Genomic DNA, 20,342 nt, shown 5'->3' with positions numbered 1-20,342 from the left:
GTCATTCCATGGACATTATCTTACAAAATATATTTTACAATATATTTTTATTTTTTAAAGTACTAACTTATATTGCAATTATAAAACAGGCAAGCATTTCAAAATGAACTTTATTGGTAGCAGCTATGGGCTGTAAATTACAGTTAGCAATCTGAGGAGGAAAGTTTAATGCATTTGGAAAGAAAATAGAAAAATTGCATTCATATATCACTTCTCACAATCACTGGAAGTCTCAAAGCATTTTATAGCCAATGAGGTACTTTTGAAGAGCCATCACTGTTATAATGTAGGAAATATGGCAGCCAATTTGCGCACAGGAAACTTCCATAAACTGCAATATGATAATGACCAGATAACCTGTTTCTGTGATGTCAGTTGAGAGATAAATATTGGCTCAGACACCAGGGTAACTGCCCTACAAAAAAAGAAAATCCAGCATTTGTTGTTCTTATTTCAGATTTCTGGCACCCGCAGTATTTTGCTTTTATCTTAGGGCTACTCCCCTGCTCTTTGAAATAGTGCCATGGGACCCTTTACATCCGCTCGAACCAGAAAGACAGCACATCTGACAATGCTGTCTCCAAACTGCACTGGAGTGTCAGCCTTGATGTCTGTGCCAAGCTCTGAAGCAGGTCCTGAATTTGGAACTTTGTGATTCAGAGGCGAGAGTGCTATCCCCTGACCCCTGGTATTCTTCTGTCCAGAATTTTAATGGATCCCTGTTTAGCATCAATATTCCTGTTACGGTAACGGGCTGATCAATGTCAAACAATGAATTAAATGTTGGTCTGCTAACATCAAAACAGTAACTCCTAACATAATATTTTTATTTCAGTGTTTCATTGAGTATAGACAGTGGCTCAGTTGGTAGCACTCTTGCCTCTGAGTCAGAGTGTTTAGGTTCAAGTGCCACCCTAATACAAAAGCACAAAAATCAAGATTGTCACTTGGTGTAATAATGATAGGTTATGATAGGTTGTTGCATGGCAGAGGTGGTGTATTTCAGATGAGACATTAAATTGGGGCCTGGTCTACTCTCTCAAGTGGATGTATGAGGTCCCATGGCATTATTTCAAAGAAGAGCAGGGAAGTTATCTCTGGGGCAGGATTTTCCTATCGACGAGTGGGGACCGACATGTAAAATGACGTGCGGTGATGTCACCACACCCCATTTAAATTTTCAGGAATGCGGGGGTGCAGCAAAATCAGCTGTGTGCCTGCCGACCTGTCAATGGCCATTTGAGGCCATTGACAGAGTAATTAAACCAATTAGTGGACCTGCCCGTCTAACCTTAAGGTTGGCAGACAGACCAGGAGCCCCAGCGGGAATTAGAAAAGCATGAAACCTCATGCACGGGTGGGATGAGGTTTCATGTAGGATTTAAACATTTTAATAAAGTTTTTGTAATGATTATGGACATGTCCCAACTCATGTGGGAGTGTCACATGAGGGGATATGTTAGGGAAATGTGATTATTTTATTTTTAGCTTTTTTACATTTAGAGCCGATTTCCCTGAGGCTGCACTTGGCCTCAGGGAGATGAGTGCGCATGCACGAAAGAGCGCACTTTCGATTTTGGGATTTCCCCCCCACCTTGCACAGGGAGCGCACAATGTTTCTGTGTAGACATCATGCTGGGCGGGCCTTAATTGGCCCGCCCACATAAAATGGCGCCATGCTCCCAATCGGGGGCGCCAATCGGAAGCGCACCTGTGCGCGCCCGCCCTGCAACTTCGCTCCCGACAGGGGTATAATCCTGCCTCTGGTGTCCTGGCCAATATTTATTCCTCAATGAACATCAGAAAAACAGGTTATATGGTCATTAACACATTTCAACATTTGGGAGCTTGCTGTGTGCAAATTGGTTGTCATGACTCTCACATTACCACAATAACTTCACTTCAAAATGTAATTCATTGATGTAAATAACTTTGGGGTGTCCTGTAGTCATGAAAGGTGACTTATAAATGCAAGTCTTTTTTAAACTCTTCCACAAGCATAGTCATTGATTTTTTAAAAAATACTTACACCTACTTAAGAAGGTATTAAATCTCCTATTCTTTTATCTCAACTGAACCTCATTTTCTCTTACAATTTCTGACCTTCTACATAACAGATACATTGGTTGGCAAGGTCCCAAATCTTGTGTTCGACTGCTTTGCTTTGGCCAGATATTGATGCATTCATGCTCAGTGACCTGTCCTCCAGTGTTAAACATTTGCAATTTATTTTCCTGCTCACTTGGATAATGCAATATACCATGTTACCTGACTTTCGTTTATCTCTCTTTATTCTAGGAGTGTTCTACTCATTTAGCCAGAGGTTGTCATCAGATTTCTTGGTAAATGTCAAAACCTACAATCACCGATGGAAGCGAGAGCAACCTCCCAAATCAGTGGATACAAACAGAGCTAGTCCAGAGCAAGACTTTGCAGATCCTACTAAAATCTTTGATATTCAACCTGCTGAGGACACTAGCAATGATACAAAAATTGAGGTAAATTTGTTATATTATAGAAGTACTGTGTTTTTGAGAGCATCTCGAAATAGCAAATCTTTGCAATGTTATTTTTTTTAGGATTGCATTTATAACACACATATATATGGAATGCTTTTGAGTCATTAGAGACCATTAAACATTAGAAGAATGAGGAAGAGGAGCAGGCAGTGGCATAGCGGTATTGTCACTGGACTAGTAATCCAGAGACCCAGGGTTTGAATTCCACCTTGGCAGATGGCGATTTGAATTCAATAAAAATTATGAATTAAAAGTCTGATGATGACCATGAAACCATTGCTAATTGTGGTAAAAACCCATCTGGTTCACTAATGTCCTTTAGGGAAGGAAATCCGCCATCCTACCTAGCCTGGCCTACATGCGACTCCAGACCCACAGCAATGTTGGTGACTTTTAAAATGCCCTCTGAACAAGGGCAATTAGGGATGGGCATTAAATGCTGACCTAGCCAGTGATGCCCACATCTCATGAACAAATTTTTAAAAATCTTATGCAACCACCCCTCCGCCATTTGCATTTCAAACACACCTTTGATTTTTTTAAAAGAAGTTATTAGTGAAAGCTGTTAGAATCAACATTATTGATGAAAACTCTCACATACCTAAGGGTAGAAGTGAGCCTGATTCCAGTGATGGTGCACCAGAACAAAGCAGCTCGAGGACCTTCCTCAATTCGTCCTCCATTACATGGTTATATTTCAAGGAAGTAAAGAGCTAGATTCTGCATCATGAAATAGTCACATAGTGCAGAATTTAATGGTCATTGCAGTGGGCCCGTCCAGCAGCTGGAGGGCCGGTGGTAACCCCATTGCAGTGGTGCCTTTGGGGTTAAATCCCAATTGGGCAGCCTGCTGGCTGCTGTCAGGGTTCCTGGCTGCCCCATAGCGATTTCCCACTGGACTCTCTGGCACAAAGCGGATGTCCCGGCTTCGAGAGCTGCTGGCCAACCAAAGACTAGCAGCTCGCCAGTACTGACAGCGCAACCATCATTGGTGGCTGCTGCTGGTACTGCAGGAGGCCCAATAATGCAGATTGTCGCTGAAGCCTTGAGACAAAAGTGAATGGGCAGGATTGTCATGGTCAGTCAGGGAGCCCCGCCAAAGGTGGGCAGAAGGGGGGATTGTTGTAAAGGGCAGGGGTTAGCTTCCTACGAGTCCCTCTGTTTCTGCTGGTGGATCCCTCCGTTGTTAATGTAACCTTTTAATTAAAAATTTTTATAGTTCACAAACTGAACATAAAATTATGGTTCACAGGTTACAGCTTTGACTTTAGGATTTTTATGGAGTCTAATTATTTTTGTATGTTTCAATTGTATAAACAAATTAAGTAACCTAGGAGTATTACAATACTAAGATTAATGCTGGAATTTCTATAGAATTTCTGTTACCAGAAATAGCTGATGTACTGGAATCTTCTTGAATCTTTTCTAATGTGAGGTCTCCACACATGTATTAGTTGCTGATTTTATGGCCGTAGCTCCTGGAATGTGGATTTGATCTAATCAGATTTCAGGCATTAACAGGCATAACACACAGTCAGTAAACAGCACAAAAGAATGTAAGAAAATAACAAATGAGAACAGATTGTCTGATCCAGTGAGCCTGTTAAATCCAACAGATCCATCATTTGGATCTGCAGTCTGATGGGGAATGAAGGGCAGGGGAAGTAGCATTGGTCATTGGTCCGCATTCTTTGATTGTGAGGTCAGGAGAGGCACTCCTGCTCCCCACAGCTCTACATTTGGCTAAGTATGTTTAAAATTTCTCCTGTGGGTTGTAGTCTAACAGGTGTCCCCTTTAAGAACTGCCCCTTAGGCTGTGTGTAGGCCTGGCATTTTTGAGTGCCTGAATTTCTAGGCTATGGACTTTTCCTAATATATTTAATCTGTTTAAAGATGTGAATAGTCAAAAATTAAACTTTCAAATTTTTCCTCTGACTCCTAAAAGTGGTCAAATACATAGTTTGGAATGAATCAACATTAATGACTTGTGATCCATTGTATTGTGTTTCACAGATTGTATTTCAGTAGTTATAAAAGTGTGTAGCCATTGCATTCCATGAATATCTAAACAGTTTTGCTTTATGTTGATAAACTTCAATCCCATTTTTGCCTTTGTTATTTTCTCCCCTTCCCCTCTTCTCCTGAAGGTATTAACTACTTGCTAGGATTCAGTTCTCTTGGTGCTGGCCAGCCTCTTGGACCTTGCCCATGTAGCTATTATGACTATAGTGAGTGTCGGCAGGCTATTTGATCATCAAAAGCAATACAGTCACGTCCTACCCTCATCCAACACCCACACATGCACACTTCCAGCAGGGATCACTAGAATGTGATTCCTGGCTGCTTGTCCTCTCCTTAATGCACAGTTTTCTTCTGATCCTCCTTGCTTCTGTCACCAATCCTTTATTTTTATATATTTTTTCTCCTCCTAATTTACTTGAGATTGAGGAAATTACAGGCCTACAGAAGGGAAGAAAGCAGGGGCTGTGGGACTAAGCACGATTGCTCTTTCAGAGAGTCAGCAGAGGCACAGCGGCCTGAATGATTCATTTGATGCTGTAAATTCCTATGACTCTAATTTTCAATTTAGTTATCTGCTGGTGACTGTTATCCTCAGTATGTTTTGGTTTAAGGAATCAGTTCCTATGGCTGGAATTTTCCCTGTGTGGTGGTGGGCGTGAAAAAAGACATTTTACCCTCCGGCCACAATGGTGGGTTTTTTGCGCCATTTCGTCCCAATCCCGCCTCATTAATTATGCAGCCACAGGGAGCACGCTGATAAAAATAAAATACCGCAGGTGCTGGAAACCTGAAACAAAAACAGAAAATTTTGGAAAAACTCAGCAGGTCTAACAGCATCTGTGGAGAGAAAAAGTTAGTTAACGTTTCGAGTCCTTATGACTCTTGAGAGTCCTAAGGACTCGAAACGTTAACTCTGTTTTATTTTCGCCCAACAGATACCTTTAGACCTGCTGAGTTTTTCTAGCATTTTCTGTTTTCGTTACAGGAAACACACCGTCTCAATGGCAGGCGGATTTTCCCTGCCACGCCATTACTTCACTGCTTCCTCATGCTGGGCCCCATATTTAAACCACAGCCGTGCGCACACTTCTCAATGCTAGTAGCCCAGGACTGCTCCAGTGAAGACGTTGCCCCAAAAGTCAAGAAGAGTACAGCGACGCCTTCTGGACGCCTGGCCATCGCGATGTCCTCTACCCGCTCTCTGCCCACCGGAGGCCCATCAGTCTCACCACTCCGGCTTGGGAGGCGTTGGCACAGGTGGTTAGTGCCAATGCTGCACACAAGAGGTCAGCCATCCAGTACATAAAACGGATGAATGATCTCATCCGTGCTGCCGCGGTAAGTCAACCATCTCATTACTCTAAACTCACACACTCACAAGGCTATCACACTTTCACTGGCATCTCACGCACTGCCAGCTCAAGGGATGTCACCACTCACACTCTCACACATACCCTCACATCTCTATCTGGCCTCATCTCCTCTGGAGACTGTCTTCTCAGCCCTCTCCATCATGAAGCCACTTGCACAGATCAACACATGCCGTTACTTACACCTTGGGATTCCCCCTTTCCCCGGTACAGCGTTGGCCCTGCAGCCTCCTCTCTTGCCTGAGGCCACTTCTCTCCTTTCCCCAAGCAAGCCCTAGCCCTGCAGCTGTTGAAAAGCCTTACCGCTAGTCTTGCCCGTGAGCTCCCCTAGAAGTGATGTAGTGCTGCCCGTAAAGCCTGGCACTGATGACTGTGAGTGCTGCCCAAAGCAAGTTAGGCAAACAAAACTTGAAGTCCCGAGCGAAGTGCAGGTCTCCAGGTGCACATTGTGAAACATGTCAGAGTGCGATCATGTCGATGTGAGCTCACCGTCCAGGATTGGTGGGGGTGGGAGGGGGGATGATCCCGATGAGCAGGACTTATAATGAGATTCTAATTTATTGAAATTAGCTTCCTGACATGTGGTGGTGGGAAACATGGCCCACCATGGACAGTCGGAGCGAACAATTGCAAACTGGTTTCACGACGACGCGAGACGGATTTTTGCGATCTCCTTATATTTTCCGCTTCCACCCACTACGATACCTGCTGCAAACAGCAGCAGAAAATCCTGTCTTTATGAGATGTCACAGCAAATGGTAGATAGTACTGGCATTACAATTCTTCTGAAAATTGTAAATCTCTATTGATAACTAATTACATTACAACATGAAAGTTGATAAATAATTAAACATCCCTGCAAAGTAAAAATGGCTGTTTGTTAATAAAAAAAATGAGCTGTAAGCTTTCCTTGCTGTCCATTGATATTTCTGATTGACTCAATTGACGTATCTGTTTAATATGAGGAAGTCCACTCTTTACAGCCACATCTTCCAGAGAAGTCACGAGGGGTTTTTGTATAAGTTTGGGAGAATTATGGAAAATCTAATTTGTTTTTAATCAGTAATATGGAAAACTCTAACAAGCAATTTTAAAAAGAAATAATTAAAATAATAAGAGCAGAAAGGCTTGGCATTCCATCAAATGCTCATTTCTGTTTTTGGTTCTGTTACTTTACAACAGCTTTGAAGTGAGATTAATCTTCAGCCGAATGACTTGAATGTACAGTTTTCATTATCTTGTCTTCTTTTCCACCATATATGTGTTTCTCTGCAGATCAATGTCTTTTATAATTAGCATTTACTAAACACTAACTAATTCAGTGTTATTACAGACTCTCAGATGCAACGGATATTCGACAAAGGATGTTCCAAAGTCTGGAGGTGTTTCTTTTTCCTGTAAAATGAAGATTAATTACTTTTTCACTGGGGGTTAATCGATCCCTGTTTTGTTTTGTACTTATGGTGGCTGATTTATGCAAAATTTAAAGCCACTCTGGGTACAGACAAGTGTGGTGGTTACAAAATGAATTATGCATCTCTGGAGAGGAACTTTGTCCTAGAATGAGTAAATATGGTCAGAAGGATTCTTATTTTTCATGCATAGAATGCAGATTGCCCCAAATGGCAATTACTTCCAAATGGTAGTGAAAGGAATTATTCTGTGAGCAGTCATTGTACACAGCGATGCCAACATTCAGTGATTTGCAGGATATATTGCAGAATGAGCTGTATTAAAAATTTGATTACCTGGGATGGCAATTTCATAGTTTGTTAAAAAAATCTGTGGAATTGTTTGTAAGGCAGAGTTGATGCCTTTAGTACAAGAATTTATTCACCTGCTCCTGATTTTGCACAATAAACTGGAGAAACCTGGTCCCCTATCTTGAAAAATTGCTTTCTTGTTTTTCATCCATCATCACACCTTTTTGCTGCTCTTCAGAGACTTCAATCTATTCATGGCTAAAGTGACAAACTATCGCCAGAGTGTATCAAAATAGACACATTCTCCATACGTTCACTGTACTGTGTCATAAATAAAGCATGATTTGACGTTTAATACGTATTTCTAACTTCAGCTTTTCAAACATACTCATAAATTGTGGAACACTTTTTCTAAATATTCGCATTTCTCATTAGAAAGACACCTGTCAACAGTCCATGGAATAAATGTTGCAGATCAATTTAAAGAGAGGGGTCTGAGCAGCAAGATACCTCTTAAGAGTTAAACCGTTAACACTATGAGGGGACCTAAACAGTGTGTAAGGCACCTAATACCTGATTCAGCGGAAATATGACCTGACCCAATTTTGGCAAGATAAAATGACCCAAGATTATTCATTAATGTGTCTGTATTATTCCAGTTTATAATCCTAATAAATCTGGTTAATTGTAGGCTAGCACCAGACTAATGTCCTTGAGGGAAGGGAACATACCATCTGCTCTAGTCTACATGTAATCCCATTCCAGGCTATGTGGTTGAGTTTTCATACCAAGCAAGCCACTCAATTATGCGAATAACTGCTGTTCAAGAAGAATCAATGGGAAATAATTATGGCCTCACCAGCATATGGCCGCTAGTGAGAACAAATAAAAAATCACCTTCCTATTGCCAAATCAGTTTCAAATCTAGCTACCTTAATCACCACTAATTCCAGCAGTCTTGACCTTCATTTAATTCTCATTGGTGAAATACCTTTCTGAAAATGCAGTTAATTAATATCCACCACATGGAATTCTTTCACCTTCTGAATCACGCCTTATGAATCTTAGCAGGTTAGTGACATATGATTGTTGTTTTTATATCCACCATCTTGATGATACTTTCTGTCCTGCATTGCTCTTTAAATGGACATTGATGGCACCCAGTATAACTTATCCCACAATATGTGTAAGGATCAGTAAGTTCTCGAGTCTCACCCACTTGGTGGTCTTTGCACTTAATTTTAATGGACGGAAAATGATTGACAGTTATTTCATATTCCTCCACAACTTTGTTGCCCAGGGGTGAAATATCCTTGTTCGTTCTTTGTGGCTAAAATGATCAAGTTCTTCATCTGTAGTGTTTGGTAGGGTTCTGGTGAGTACATAGGTAACTTCTAAGGCTGACATGAGCATGCCATCATGGAACTGATGAATCATTGTAAAGAATTTCTCAGGCCAGCTGAATTTTTCCATTATCTTCCAAAGGCCCTCATCTTTGTTTCCGCTGGTCGAGGAATCTAAAAGATGGGGGCATAGTCTCAGGATAAAGGGGTGATCATTTGGGACTGAGATGAGGAGAAATTTCTTCACTCAAAGGGTTGTGAATCTTTGGAATTCTCTACCTCAGAGGATTGTGGATGCTCCGTCATTAAAAACATTGAAGGCTGGGATAGACAGATTTTTGGTCTCTCAAGGAATTAAGGGATATGAGGAGTGGAAAATGGAGTTGAAGCCCAAGATCAGCCATGGTCGTATTCAGTGGTGGAGCAGGCTCGATAGGCTCTGTGGTCTATTCCTGCTCCTATTTCTTGTGCTGTTCTCACAGCTGACTGTGACAAAGGCCTCGATCAGGTCAGCAAACGTGTGGAAGTCCATATTTAGTTCTTATCATTTCTCCTGAAGCTATCTAACTGCAAACACCATATCAGTGGTTCGTTGACCTTTCCTAAAGCCACACTGACTCTCTGGCAGCAGATTCTATTTGAGATGTTGCACTAAGTGGTTTAGAAAGATCCTGCTGAAGATTTTGCTGGTGATGGAGAGGAGTGAGATTACTCTGTGATTGTCGCAAGATTGGGGAGTTCTTTTCCACTTGTACAGAAGGATAATAGAGGTATCTTTGTATACCTGCAGGATGGTCTTTGCTCCCACATAGACTGAAAGAGCTCCGTGAGATTTTTGATCAGACGTTGATCTCCAGCCTTGTACCTGGGATATCCCTCAGCTGGGATAGCATCAGCTCCTAGAGCAACTTCACACAAGAGCTGGTGCTGATCACCAGGCGTGAAAAGGGCTCATCAGAAAAAAGACGGGATTGGCAGTTGTAACAGCAATGACCTCCTCTTGCTGAAGGTGTGACCTGAGCTTCAGCTCTTAGTGACCACAGTTTTCTGCCTCCTTAATCGCAACAAGACATCTTGGATGCCATTCTACACACCGCCATTACGATATGGCAAGTGGTATTTGCCAGGCTGACCAAATCCACAAGGGAAACTTGGTCACACTATCACAACGGTTTTGCAATTTCTATTTATTACTCAAAGGCTTGTGCACTGAAGTTGGAAATAATGTGTCCACTACTACCTTTAGCGATTTTAAAGATTAAATTAAAACATTTAATAACAAAAGAAAAACAAACGTAAACACACTCAGGATTACAAGATTACAGTTACACAGTTATAACAGTTCCCAAAATTTCTACTTAACCAGATTTCCAACTACACATCCCCTTTAAGGCAGCAATCCAAGTAGATTCCAAATGTACAAAGTCATCCAGCAATTTTACCACAAGCACCCACTGGACAATGGACTTCCAAAGGCTTTTAACACAACTTTGGTTACTGGAAAAACAAACTTCTTGAGGGTGGCTAGAGGGTTTTTCCCCAAGTCTGTTTCACACAATCACCTTTCCAGATCTCACACGGCCACCCCTCATACAGCCTTTCATCCTTCTTTAAATATATTCCTCCCTTTTTGATCTGTAATTCCCATTGTTTCAGCTTGTCATTAGAAGTTACTTTTCCCAGAATGTAAAAATCTTTCATGTTCTCATTATGGCCTGCATTTTTGGGAAAAATTAACGTAATAACCTTGCCTTATTTATCTTGCCAGTTCTAAACATTTTCTATGTCCCTTTGAAAATCAAACGCCTTTCCCATTTATCTAAAAAAGCAAATTTCATTCACACTGTTTCTGCTGAGACCTCATCCCACTTTACTCATCTCCATTTCAAATGCCTGTTTTATATCTCACTTCTTGGATAATTTCAACCTTACAGTCTAATCGTCTCTAGTTTAATTAAATTAGCCATACACACAGAACCATACCCACATAAACAGCTAAGCCTGCTTTAAAATATCCCACAATAATATTAGGAAAAATATAGTAGTTTATTGACGCATCTAACCAACAATGTTGTCACCACGCAGAAGAACAGGCAGGATATGCATGTGACAAAAGCCATGTGCAGCACTGACTGCTGGACTGACCACCGTCTTATCATTTCAAAGCTAAACATCATGATCCATCCCCTAGACCACACCCACCCACCCTCCACCTTCTGGGCATGAAGCATCCAGAAACGCCTCAATGTCTCAAAGCTCAAACTAGCAGTCATGAAGGAATCTCTCTCAGAGAAACTTAAGGCCCACCTATGTACAAAGAAAATTGATACTCAAGGCATTAAGGATGAATGGGTGACCTTAAGAGAATGTAGTGTACTCCACTGCTCTAGGGTCTCTTGACCCTACCTCTCATAAGCAACAAGATTGGATTGATGAAAACAATGAGGTACTGCAGAAACGACTGGACGAGAAACAATCTGAAGGATTTTCCCCTCAGCGATTTGGGGATTTAACTCTACAGGAAGGCGGGCGGACAGTGAAATCAACTGTCCGCCCGCCAACCTGTCAATGGCCAATTAAGGCCATTGACAGGCTAATTAACATTGTTAAAGACCTGCCCATCCACGCTTAAGGCTGGTGGGCAGGCCAGGAGCCCCATCGGGCTCCTGATTATTCATGAAACTTCATCCATGAAGTTTCATGTCCGTTTTTTAAAAATTTAATAAACCTTACGTGTTTCTTATTAACATGTCCCATCTCATGTGACATTGTCACATGAGGGGGACATGTTAATAATTTTAATATTTCTCTATTTTTTGACTTTTCTTAGCTGTCACTAAACTCCCTGAGACAGCACTTTGCCTCAGGGAGCAGTGCGCTCTTTCGGGCACATGCGCCAAAGAGCGCACTTTGACAACTGGGGATTCCCTCCCCCCCTGCACAGGAGGCACATAGCACTTCTTGTCGGGCAGGCCGCTGGATGGGCCTTAATTGGCTCGCCCACTCAAAATGCCAAGCCGGTGAGGCCCGCTCACCCACCAAGGGCAAAATTCTGCCCCATGGCTGGAAATTTTTATCTCCACAAGAGGCAAGGAGGGAGGCGGGCAGGCCTGTGAATTTGGTGGGTTGGTGTTAGGACTGATACTCGATGCCTTCCTGCCTGCACTGGAAGTAAGTCCTGGCAGGAAGGCCCACCGCACCTTCACTTGAGTCCCTTAAGTGACTAATTAATGACCACTAAAGAGCCTCTCCCTGCCTCCACCGCAATCTTCCCAACTCCAGGCAGGGCCGCCAATATGCATTATTGGTGAAATTGTACAGGTTGCATGTCAGCTGGAAGGCGGGGTGGGGGGTTGGGGTGGGTTTGTTGGTGGGTGGGCGGGAGGGAGGGAGGGAGAGTTGTCCCTTGATATGCAGTAATCTACATGATCAAGGGAATGGACATGGGGCAGGGGAATGGCCACTGACAACCATCTACCTGCCCTCGCTGCTGAGCCCCATGGAACCTCCCCCCGCCCCCCACCATGACTCCTATCTCATGAGATCCCCCAATAGCACTTATCTTTTTACTGGGTTGCTCCATGATCATGGGACTCTGGGGAGTGTTGTTCTGGCAGCAGCCACAGTCTCCTCTGTGGTGTTGCCGAGTGCAAGAGCTGCCGGCCTCTGATTGACTGGCAGCTCTTGCAGGACAGGAGGTCACCTTCCAGAATTGTCAGTCTGGAGGATGGCCCGCCGCAGGCTACTTAACCGCCTTATGGGCAGAAGATATGGCGGGCCTTCCTCCTCAGAGTCAGAGTCAGTGCAGGTCTCTCACTGCTTTTTCAGGCAGTAAGCGAGATACCCTCAGAACAGAAGATTCCGCCCATAGCCTCTACAGGGTTTACCTCAATTACAAGTCATCACTAACCAAGCACAAAGCCTACCAAAGCATCCACTGTACTCTCCAGTGCAAGCTCAGAGAGATACACGACACTTGGCTGAATCAGAAAGCAGACGAACATCAGTGATATGCAGACACAAATTCTACAATTCTCTGAAATCTGTCTTTGAGTCGCAGTCTACTGGTTCATCACCAATCCTTGGTGCCAATGGGTTAACACTGCTCACAAAAAAATCCGAAATTCTAGAAAGATGGGCAGAGCACTTTAACCACATCCTCAATCAGCCTTCATCCATCAATGAAGAAGCAAATAACAGGCTGCCACATGTTGCCATTAACAGCTTTCTTGATGACCCTCCCATGCTGTTGGGCAAATGACAAATACAAAGTCCAGTGGCAAAGCTCCAGGAGCTGATGCTATCCCAGCTGGGGGCTACAAAGCTGTCAAAGAGCTCACTGGACTCTTTCAGTCCATGCAGGAATAAGGAAACATCCTGTAAGATTACAAGATGCCTCCATTGTCCACTGTACAAGCAGAAAGCAACTTACTAATCTTGTGACAATCATAAAGGAATCTCACCCCTCTCTATTGCTAGCAAAATATTTACCAGCTAGAATCCTTCTGAACTGTTTAGTGCAACACCTTGACCACGATCTGCGACCAAAGGTCAGTGGCCAGGATTTTCCATTCCCGCCAGCATCAGATGTGTTTGGTGGCTTGAGTGGACAATATGGTGTGATCGGTTTCACGACGGCGTGAAACCAGTTTACGATCTTCTGTTCAGTCCCTGAGTGGTGGACCATGTTCTCCGCCATCAGATGTCAGGAACCTCATTGTAATACATCACCGTATAATTATTAGGCCTGCCCGCTGGAATCATTCCCCCCGCCCCCCACACACACACCACCACTGGATCGTCTGCCCATGTCGGCCGGAAAACATGCCGGTGTTGAACACATCTTGACAAGTATGGCATGGAGAAGTCGGGGCCAGGGCCTTGCACCCTTTGCAGACATCCGAGGAGCAGAAGATGCTGGAGCCTGACAGCAATGGCACATTGGAGGAATGTCCATGGCATGCTGGGTGGATTCTCATAGACATGGCTCTGCTGTGAATCAGTGCACAGAATTTGGATAGTCACCGTTGATGCTCACAACAGATGATAGCCGAGGGGCTGGGAGAGGGAGGTCTAGGATCAGCTAGGAGAGGAAGTGGTGTCGGCGTGTGAGGTTGGGAGGGGGAGTAATGAAGATGCCGGGGTTGGGGTGTAGTTGGGAAGGGGGAAAGAAGTTGTCGGGGGAGCAAGGCTGGGAGGGGAGAAGGAAGGTGTTGCGGGGGGAGGGGTGATGAGGTTGGGACAGTTTGGATGAAGGTGTCGATGGGGATGAGGTTGGTGGGGAATGTAGGTGTCAGGGTCAGAGGGTGGGAGGGGTTATGGAGGACGGGGTAAGGGGGGAGAAGATGGCAACTGGGAAGGTAGGTGTAAGGGGGTGGAACGTGTAAGGGAAAGAGTGTGAGAGGGGAAGCAGTGCAGAGAAGGGAAGGTGTCGGGGCAGCAAGGGATGTGGAGAGGGGAGGGTGTCCAGGCGGAGGAAGGGGTGCGGAGAGGGGAGGGAGTAAGAGTGGAGGAAGAAGTAAGAATGGAGGAAGGAATCAGGAAGGGGGTAGGTGTAAGGCTGGAGGAAGAAGTGAGGCTGAAGGAAAGAGTTGGGAGGGGGGAGGGACTAAGCTGGGGGGATGTCCTGGGCAGGGGGAGGTGGGAAGACTTCGGGGGGAAGGGGTTCCGGTGGGGGAGGAGATTCTGGGGGGAAGGGGTGTGAAGGGGGTAGAGGGTGCGAAGAGTGTACAGGTTGTGGAGGGGGGAATGTGCAGGTGAACATGCATGGGAGAGATTGGATAGGTCCATGTCTGCCTCCTGGGGAGCGAACTGAGGGTGGGCGTGGTATGGAGGAAAGGTGAGATTCACCAAGGGCAGAGTGAGGCGGTAGGGTAGGGGTGAGGGTTTGACAGTAGCTATATAATGGATGGCGAGGGGGGTTTGTGGGGACTCGGAGGCAGACGCGGACCCTGGGGGTGGGAAAGAGGAGGTCAGGGAGGTGAATGTGGATGGTTGTGGGATTTTCGGGAAGGAAGGAAACATGCATGTTCAGCTGGAAATCCCCAACGGAATCAGGTTGTGGCATGAGGGAGGAGCTGGCCAGAATTGACTGGGCGATGAGACTAGCAGGAAAGACATGGGAACAGCAATGGCAGGAGTTTCTGGGAGTAATTTGGGAGACACAGCAAAAATTCATCTCTAGGAAGAAGAAGCATACTAAAGGGAGGGTGAGGTAACCATGGCTGACAAGGGAAGTCAGGGACAGCATAAAAGCTAAAGAGAAAGCATACAATGCGGCGAAGAGCAGTGGGAAACCAGGGGATTGGGAAGCCTACAAAGACTAACAGAGGACAACTAAAAAAGAAATAAGGAGGGAGAAAATTAAATATGAGGGTAAACTAGCCAGTAATATAAAAGAAGATTGCAAGAGTTTTTTTAGATATATAAAGAGTAAGAGAGAGTCAAAAGTGGACATTGGGCTGCTGGAAAATGACGCTGGAGAAGGAGTAGTGAGGAACAAAGAAATGGCGGAGGAACTGAATAGGTACTTTGCGTCAGTCTTCACAGTGGAAGACACGAGTGACATCCCCAAAGTTCAAGAGAGTCGGGGAGGCAGAGGTGAGTATGGTGGCCATTACCAAGGAGAAGGTGCTAGGAAAACTGAAAGGTCTGAGGATGGATAAATCACCTGGACCAGATGGATTACAACCCAGAGTTCTGAAGGAAATAGCTGAAGAGATAGTGGAGGCATTAGTGGTGATCTTTCAGGAATCACTGGAGTCAGGGAGGGTCCCAGAGGACTGGAAAATTGCTAATGTAACCCCCCCTGTTTAAGAAGGGAGTGAGGCAAAAGACGGGAAAATACAGGCCTATTAGCCTGACCTCGGTCGTTGGTAAGATTTTAGAGTCCATTATTCAGGATGAGATTTCAGAATACTTGGAAGTGCATGATAAAATCGGGCAAAGTCAGCATGGTTTCATCAAGGGGAGGTCATGCCTGACAAATCTGTTAGAATTCTTTGAGGTAACAAATAGTTTAGACAAAGGAGAGCCAATGGATGTTGTCTACTTGGACTTCCAGAAGGCCTTTGACAAGGTGCTGCACAGGAGGCTGCTCAGTAAGATAAGAGCCCATGGTGTTAGAGGCAAGGTGCTAGCATGGATAGAAGATTGGCTGTCTGGCAGGAGGCAGAGAGTGGGGATAAGGGGGTCCTTCTCAGGATGGCGACTGGTGACTAGTGGAGTTCTGCAGGGGTCAGTGTTGGGACCAGAACTTTTCACTTTATACATTAATGATCTAGATGAAGGAACTGAGGACATCCTGGCTAAGTTTGCAGATGATACAAAGATAGGTGGTATTGAGGAGGCGAGGAGGCTACAGAAGGATTTGGACAGGTTAGGAGAATGGGCAAAGAAGTGGCAGATGGAATACAACGTGGGGAAGTGTGAGGTCATGCACTTTGGTAGGAAGAATAGAGGCATAGACTATTTTCTAAATGGGGAGAGAATTCAGAAATCTAGAGTGCAAAGGGACTTGGGAGTCCTAGTCCAGGATTCTATTAATGTTAACTTGCAGGTTTAGTTGGTAGTTAGGAAGGCAAATGCAATGTTGGCATTTATTTGGAGAGGACTAGAATATAAAAGCAGGGATGTGCTGCTGAGGCTTTATAAGGCTCTGGTCAGACCACATTTAGAATATTGTGAGCAATTTTGGGCCCCGTATCTCAGAAAGGATGTTCTGGCCCTGGAAAGGGTCCAGAGGGGGTTTACGAGAATGATTCCAGGAATGAAAGGCTTAACATATGAGAAACGTTTGATGACTCTGGGTCTATACGCGATGGAGTTTAGAAGAATGAGGGGGGATCTGATTGAAACTTGCAGAATACTGAAAGGCCTGGATAGAGTGGACGTGGGGAAGATGTTTCCATTAGTAGGAGAGTCTAGGACCCGAGGGCACAGCCTCAGAGTAAAGGGAAGACCTTTTAGAACAGAGATGAGGAGAAACTTCTTTAGCCAGAGTGGTGAATCTATGGAATTCATTGCCACAGAAGGCTGTGGAGGCCAGGTCATTGAGTGTATTTAAGAGCGAGATAGATAGGTTCTTGATTGGTAAGGGGATCAAAGGTTACGGGGAGAAGGCGGGAGAATGGGGTTGAGAAACCTATCAGCCATGATTGAATGTCAGAGCAGACCTGATGGGCCGAATGGCCTAATTTCTGCTCCTATGTCTTATGGTCTTCTTATGGTGGCGGGTAGGTAATACAAGGTAGAGGAGAGGTAGAAGGTGATGCCGGCGGGTGGTCAACTGTGACTGTAGAAACGGAATGTGTGACTGGGGGAGGGGAAAAGACAGGAGAGCTGACGAAAAAGCAAATCCAGACCATGCTGTGCAAATTGAAAGTGAAACAAGAGCCATGGTGGGTGAATTAAGGTGCACATGGGAATGTGATCATTGGGTGGGGAGGAGATCCAGGTCAGCTCAGATGGACGACTGAAAGTGAACCCCAGCAGGCAGCATTGAAAATGCTCAGGACATTAAGGCGAGTGTGAAACGTGAAGGATCCCTGTGCGTGGGAGAGTGCTCGCTCGAGGCTCCGAAAGGCCCTGCCAGATACACACTTTTCCCTCCAGAATCACTGCTCCCTCTGCAGTGACGGGATAGGTTGAGGGGGTCACAGGTAAAGGGGACTCGGAGGGAGTGGACAGCCTCTGAGATTGCTGAGTGGATGACCCACGTGTGTTGCATCTCCAGATGCTAGACAAGGGTCTCCATGGCGTCTGCTCTCCTCCCCATGAAGACCACCATGCACACACATGTGGGGCCCACTGCATCAGAGTGCAGGCAGATGCACTTCTCTCACTCACATGCCACTCTGTTGAGGGCTTCCAACAGCCCTGCATGATGTTCCCCCCACCCCCACCCCTGCACCACCTTCTACTAACTCTCCAGGAATGATTGGGAAGGTGCAGTCCGGAGGTTCATCATCTGACTCGGGCCTCACAGATGCCCTTCTCCAGCAGTCCTCCGAGAGACCTGTCACAGCGTTGACCCGCTGCCTCCTCCTGCTGCAGATACTTGTCCATGTGGTGACCACCAGATTGTGAAGATGAGGACCAATACGAGATGAGCCACTCCAAAGAGTTCAGTGAGCCCGTCTGTAAGAGGTGATACCCCTCCCTTACACCCCAGCAGAAAATCAGAGGAACTTTGATGAACAAACTTAACATTCGTGACCTCATATTTTGTGTCCATCAATGAGAAGAGAAGGTATATGCTGTTTTTATGATTGCCACTAGAAGAGCACTTCAAATTTTGAGTTATATATTTAACAAGTTGACTATTGCTTGTTTTACAAAAAGGGAAACATCTATTTTTCTATTACATTTCATTAAACTATTTTGGGTAGAACTGTCAATCAAAGTAAAAAAGAAATTCTTCCTGAATAGGCATAATAAAACCTGTGAGCTCCATAGATGGAGGCTTATACTTAAGGTGAATCACCTCCAATATGACATCCTGTGTGTTCCCTGGAAAAATGTAATAATACTAACATCATATTAATATTTATTTTGCAAGAAAATGCTTTCATAGGGATTCAGCCACAAGCCAAATGTATATTTAATTGCTCTACAGTACAATGTACCAGCTGAACTGCAATATCATTAAAATTTGTCTGACTAAATTCATTTAAACTGCGGTACAGAACTTGACATATGTCACTGTTCATATTAATAAATGACGAAAATTTATTTAACATGGAAACTTACTAAATTTTACATTTAAGTATTCTGCACATGTTTAATGTTAATTTATTTTGCTTCTGAGTATTGGGACGCAATAGCCTAGAGATGGGCTCACTTTAGAGAACCAGTTATTAATGTGTTGTAGCAATTAAACTGTCTCTTGACCTGAAACTGCCAATTTTAAGGTCAATCCCAAAAATGCAGCTTAGTTTTTCTGAGAAATCTAGTGTGTGGTAATAAAGACAACTTTAATGTGTTTTTTTAATGTTTTCATCCATTATTTTAGCAAAGAAGTTAACATGTTTAAAATAAATGCCTGTGTTGATTATTGGCATTTCAATATCAATGTGGTTACGGTTTTCACACTATTATTGCACTGCATGTTCTCCAGATGCTAAGATGGTTTTAGGAAACAACTAAATTTAATTGGAAAAATTTGCATGCTGGACATCATTTGCAGTGATGAAAAAGAATTATAAAAGGACATGGTAAGAAGTTTGCAGTGCTGAATAAGCAAATAAATCTGTGTTGAATGAAAGAAAGTGAAAAGACATTTTCTTTATTAAGGGATAATTGACCCTTCTCTGCATAAAGGCTAAATTAACACTGAACAGATTTTGCATGTGGAGCTTGCTGAATGGCAACATGTATTAGAGGTTAGCAAATCGGATTTACAGCACTCCAATTTTCCAGTGAATAATTCTAAGAATGGGAAGCTCTGAGAACTGTAATTTGGGCATGCTGACTTCTCCAAAACAAAAACAGAATTATCTGGAAAAACTCAGCAGGTCTGGCAGCATTGGCGGAGAAGAAGAGTTGACATTTCGAGTCCTCATGACCCTTCAGCAGAACAGGGTGAATCCAAGGAGAGGGGTGAAATGTAGCTGGTTTAAGCTGGGGGAGGAGGTGTTGGGTGGGGGGAGAGAAGTGGAGGGGGGGTGTGGTTGTAGGGACAAGCAAGCAGTGATAGGAGCAGATCATCAAAAGATGTCACAGACAAAAGAACAAAAGAACACAGAGGTGTTGAAGTTGGTGATATTATCTAAACGAATGTGCTAATTAAGAATGGATGGTAGGGCACTCAAGGTATAGCCCTAGTGGGGGTGGGGGGGCATAAAATATTAAAAAATAATGGAAATAGGTGGGAAAAGAAAAATCTATATAAATTATTGGAAAAAACAAAAGGAAGGGGGAAGAAACAGAAAGGGGGTTGGGGATGGAGGAGGGAGGTCAAGATCTAAAGTTGTTGAATTCAATATTCAGTCCAGAAGGCTGTAAAGTGCCTAGTCGTAAGATGAGGTGCTGTTCCTCCAGTTTGTGTTGGGCTTCACTGGAACAATGCAGCAAGCCAAGGACAGACATGTGGGCAAGAGAGCAGGGTGGAGTGTTAAAATGGCAAGCGACAGGGAGGTTTGGGTCATTCTTGCATCATAAAAAAAAAGACTTTTTATTTTTATGACCAAAGTGAATAACCTCACACTTCGTCACATTATACTCCATCTGCCACCTTGTTGCCCACTGACTCAACTTGACTATGTCCCTTTGCAGCATATTTGTGCCCTCCCCACAGCTTACATTCTTACCTAACTTACTACCTTCTGAAAAATTAAGATACATTACTGTCTGTCTCTTTGGCACAGTCTTTAATATAGATTGTAA

General features: G+C 44.0%; 1 protein-coding gene across 1 annotated transcript in view; it reads left to right on the top strand.

Annotated features, from left to right (window-relative positions):
* The window catches only part of plxdc2b (plexin domain containing 2b), a 475,098-nt gene that overhangs the window by 208,156 nt on the left and 246,600 nt on the right, over positions 1 to 20,342 (top strand). The window contains exon 2 of the mRNA XM_041184992.1: positions 2,299 to 2,498. Coding sequence (XP_041040926.1) covers positions 2,299 to 2,498 — 200 coding nt within the window. The remainder of the gene's footprint in view (positions 1 to 2,298; positions 2,499 to 20,342) is intronic.

The sequence above is a fragment of the Carcharodon carcharias genome, chromosome 3 (assembly GCF_017639515.1).
Source record: "Carcharodon carcharias isolate sCarCar2 chromosome 3, sCarCar2.pri, whole genome shotgun sequence".
NCBI lineage: Eukaryota > Metazoa > Chordata > Chondrichthyes > Lamniformes > Lamnidae > Carcharodon > Carcharodon carcharias.
This window is presented reverse-complemented; position numbering and strand designations above follow the sequence as displayed.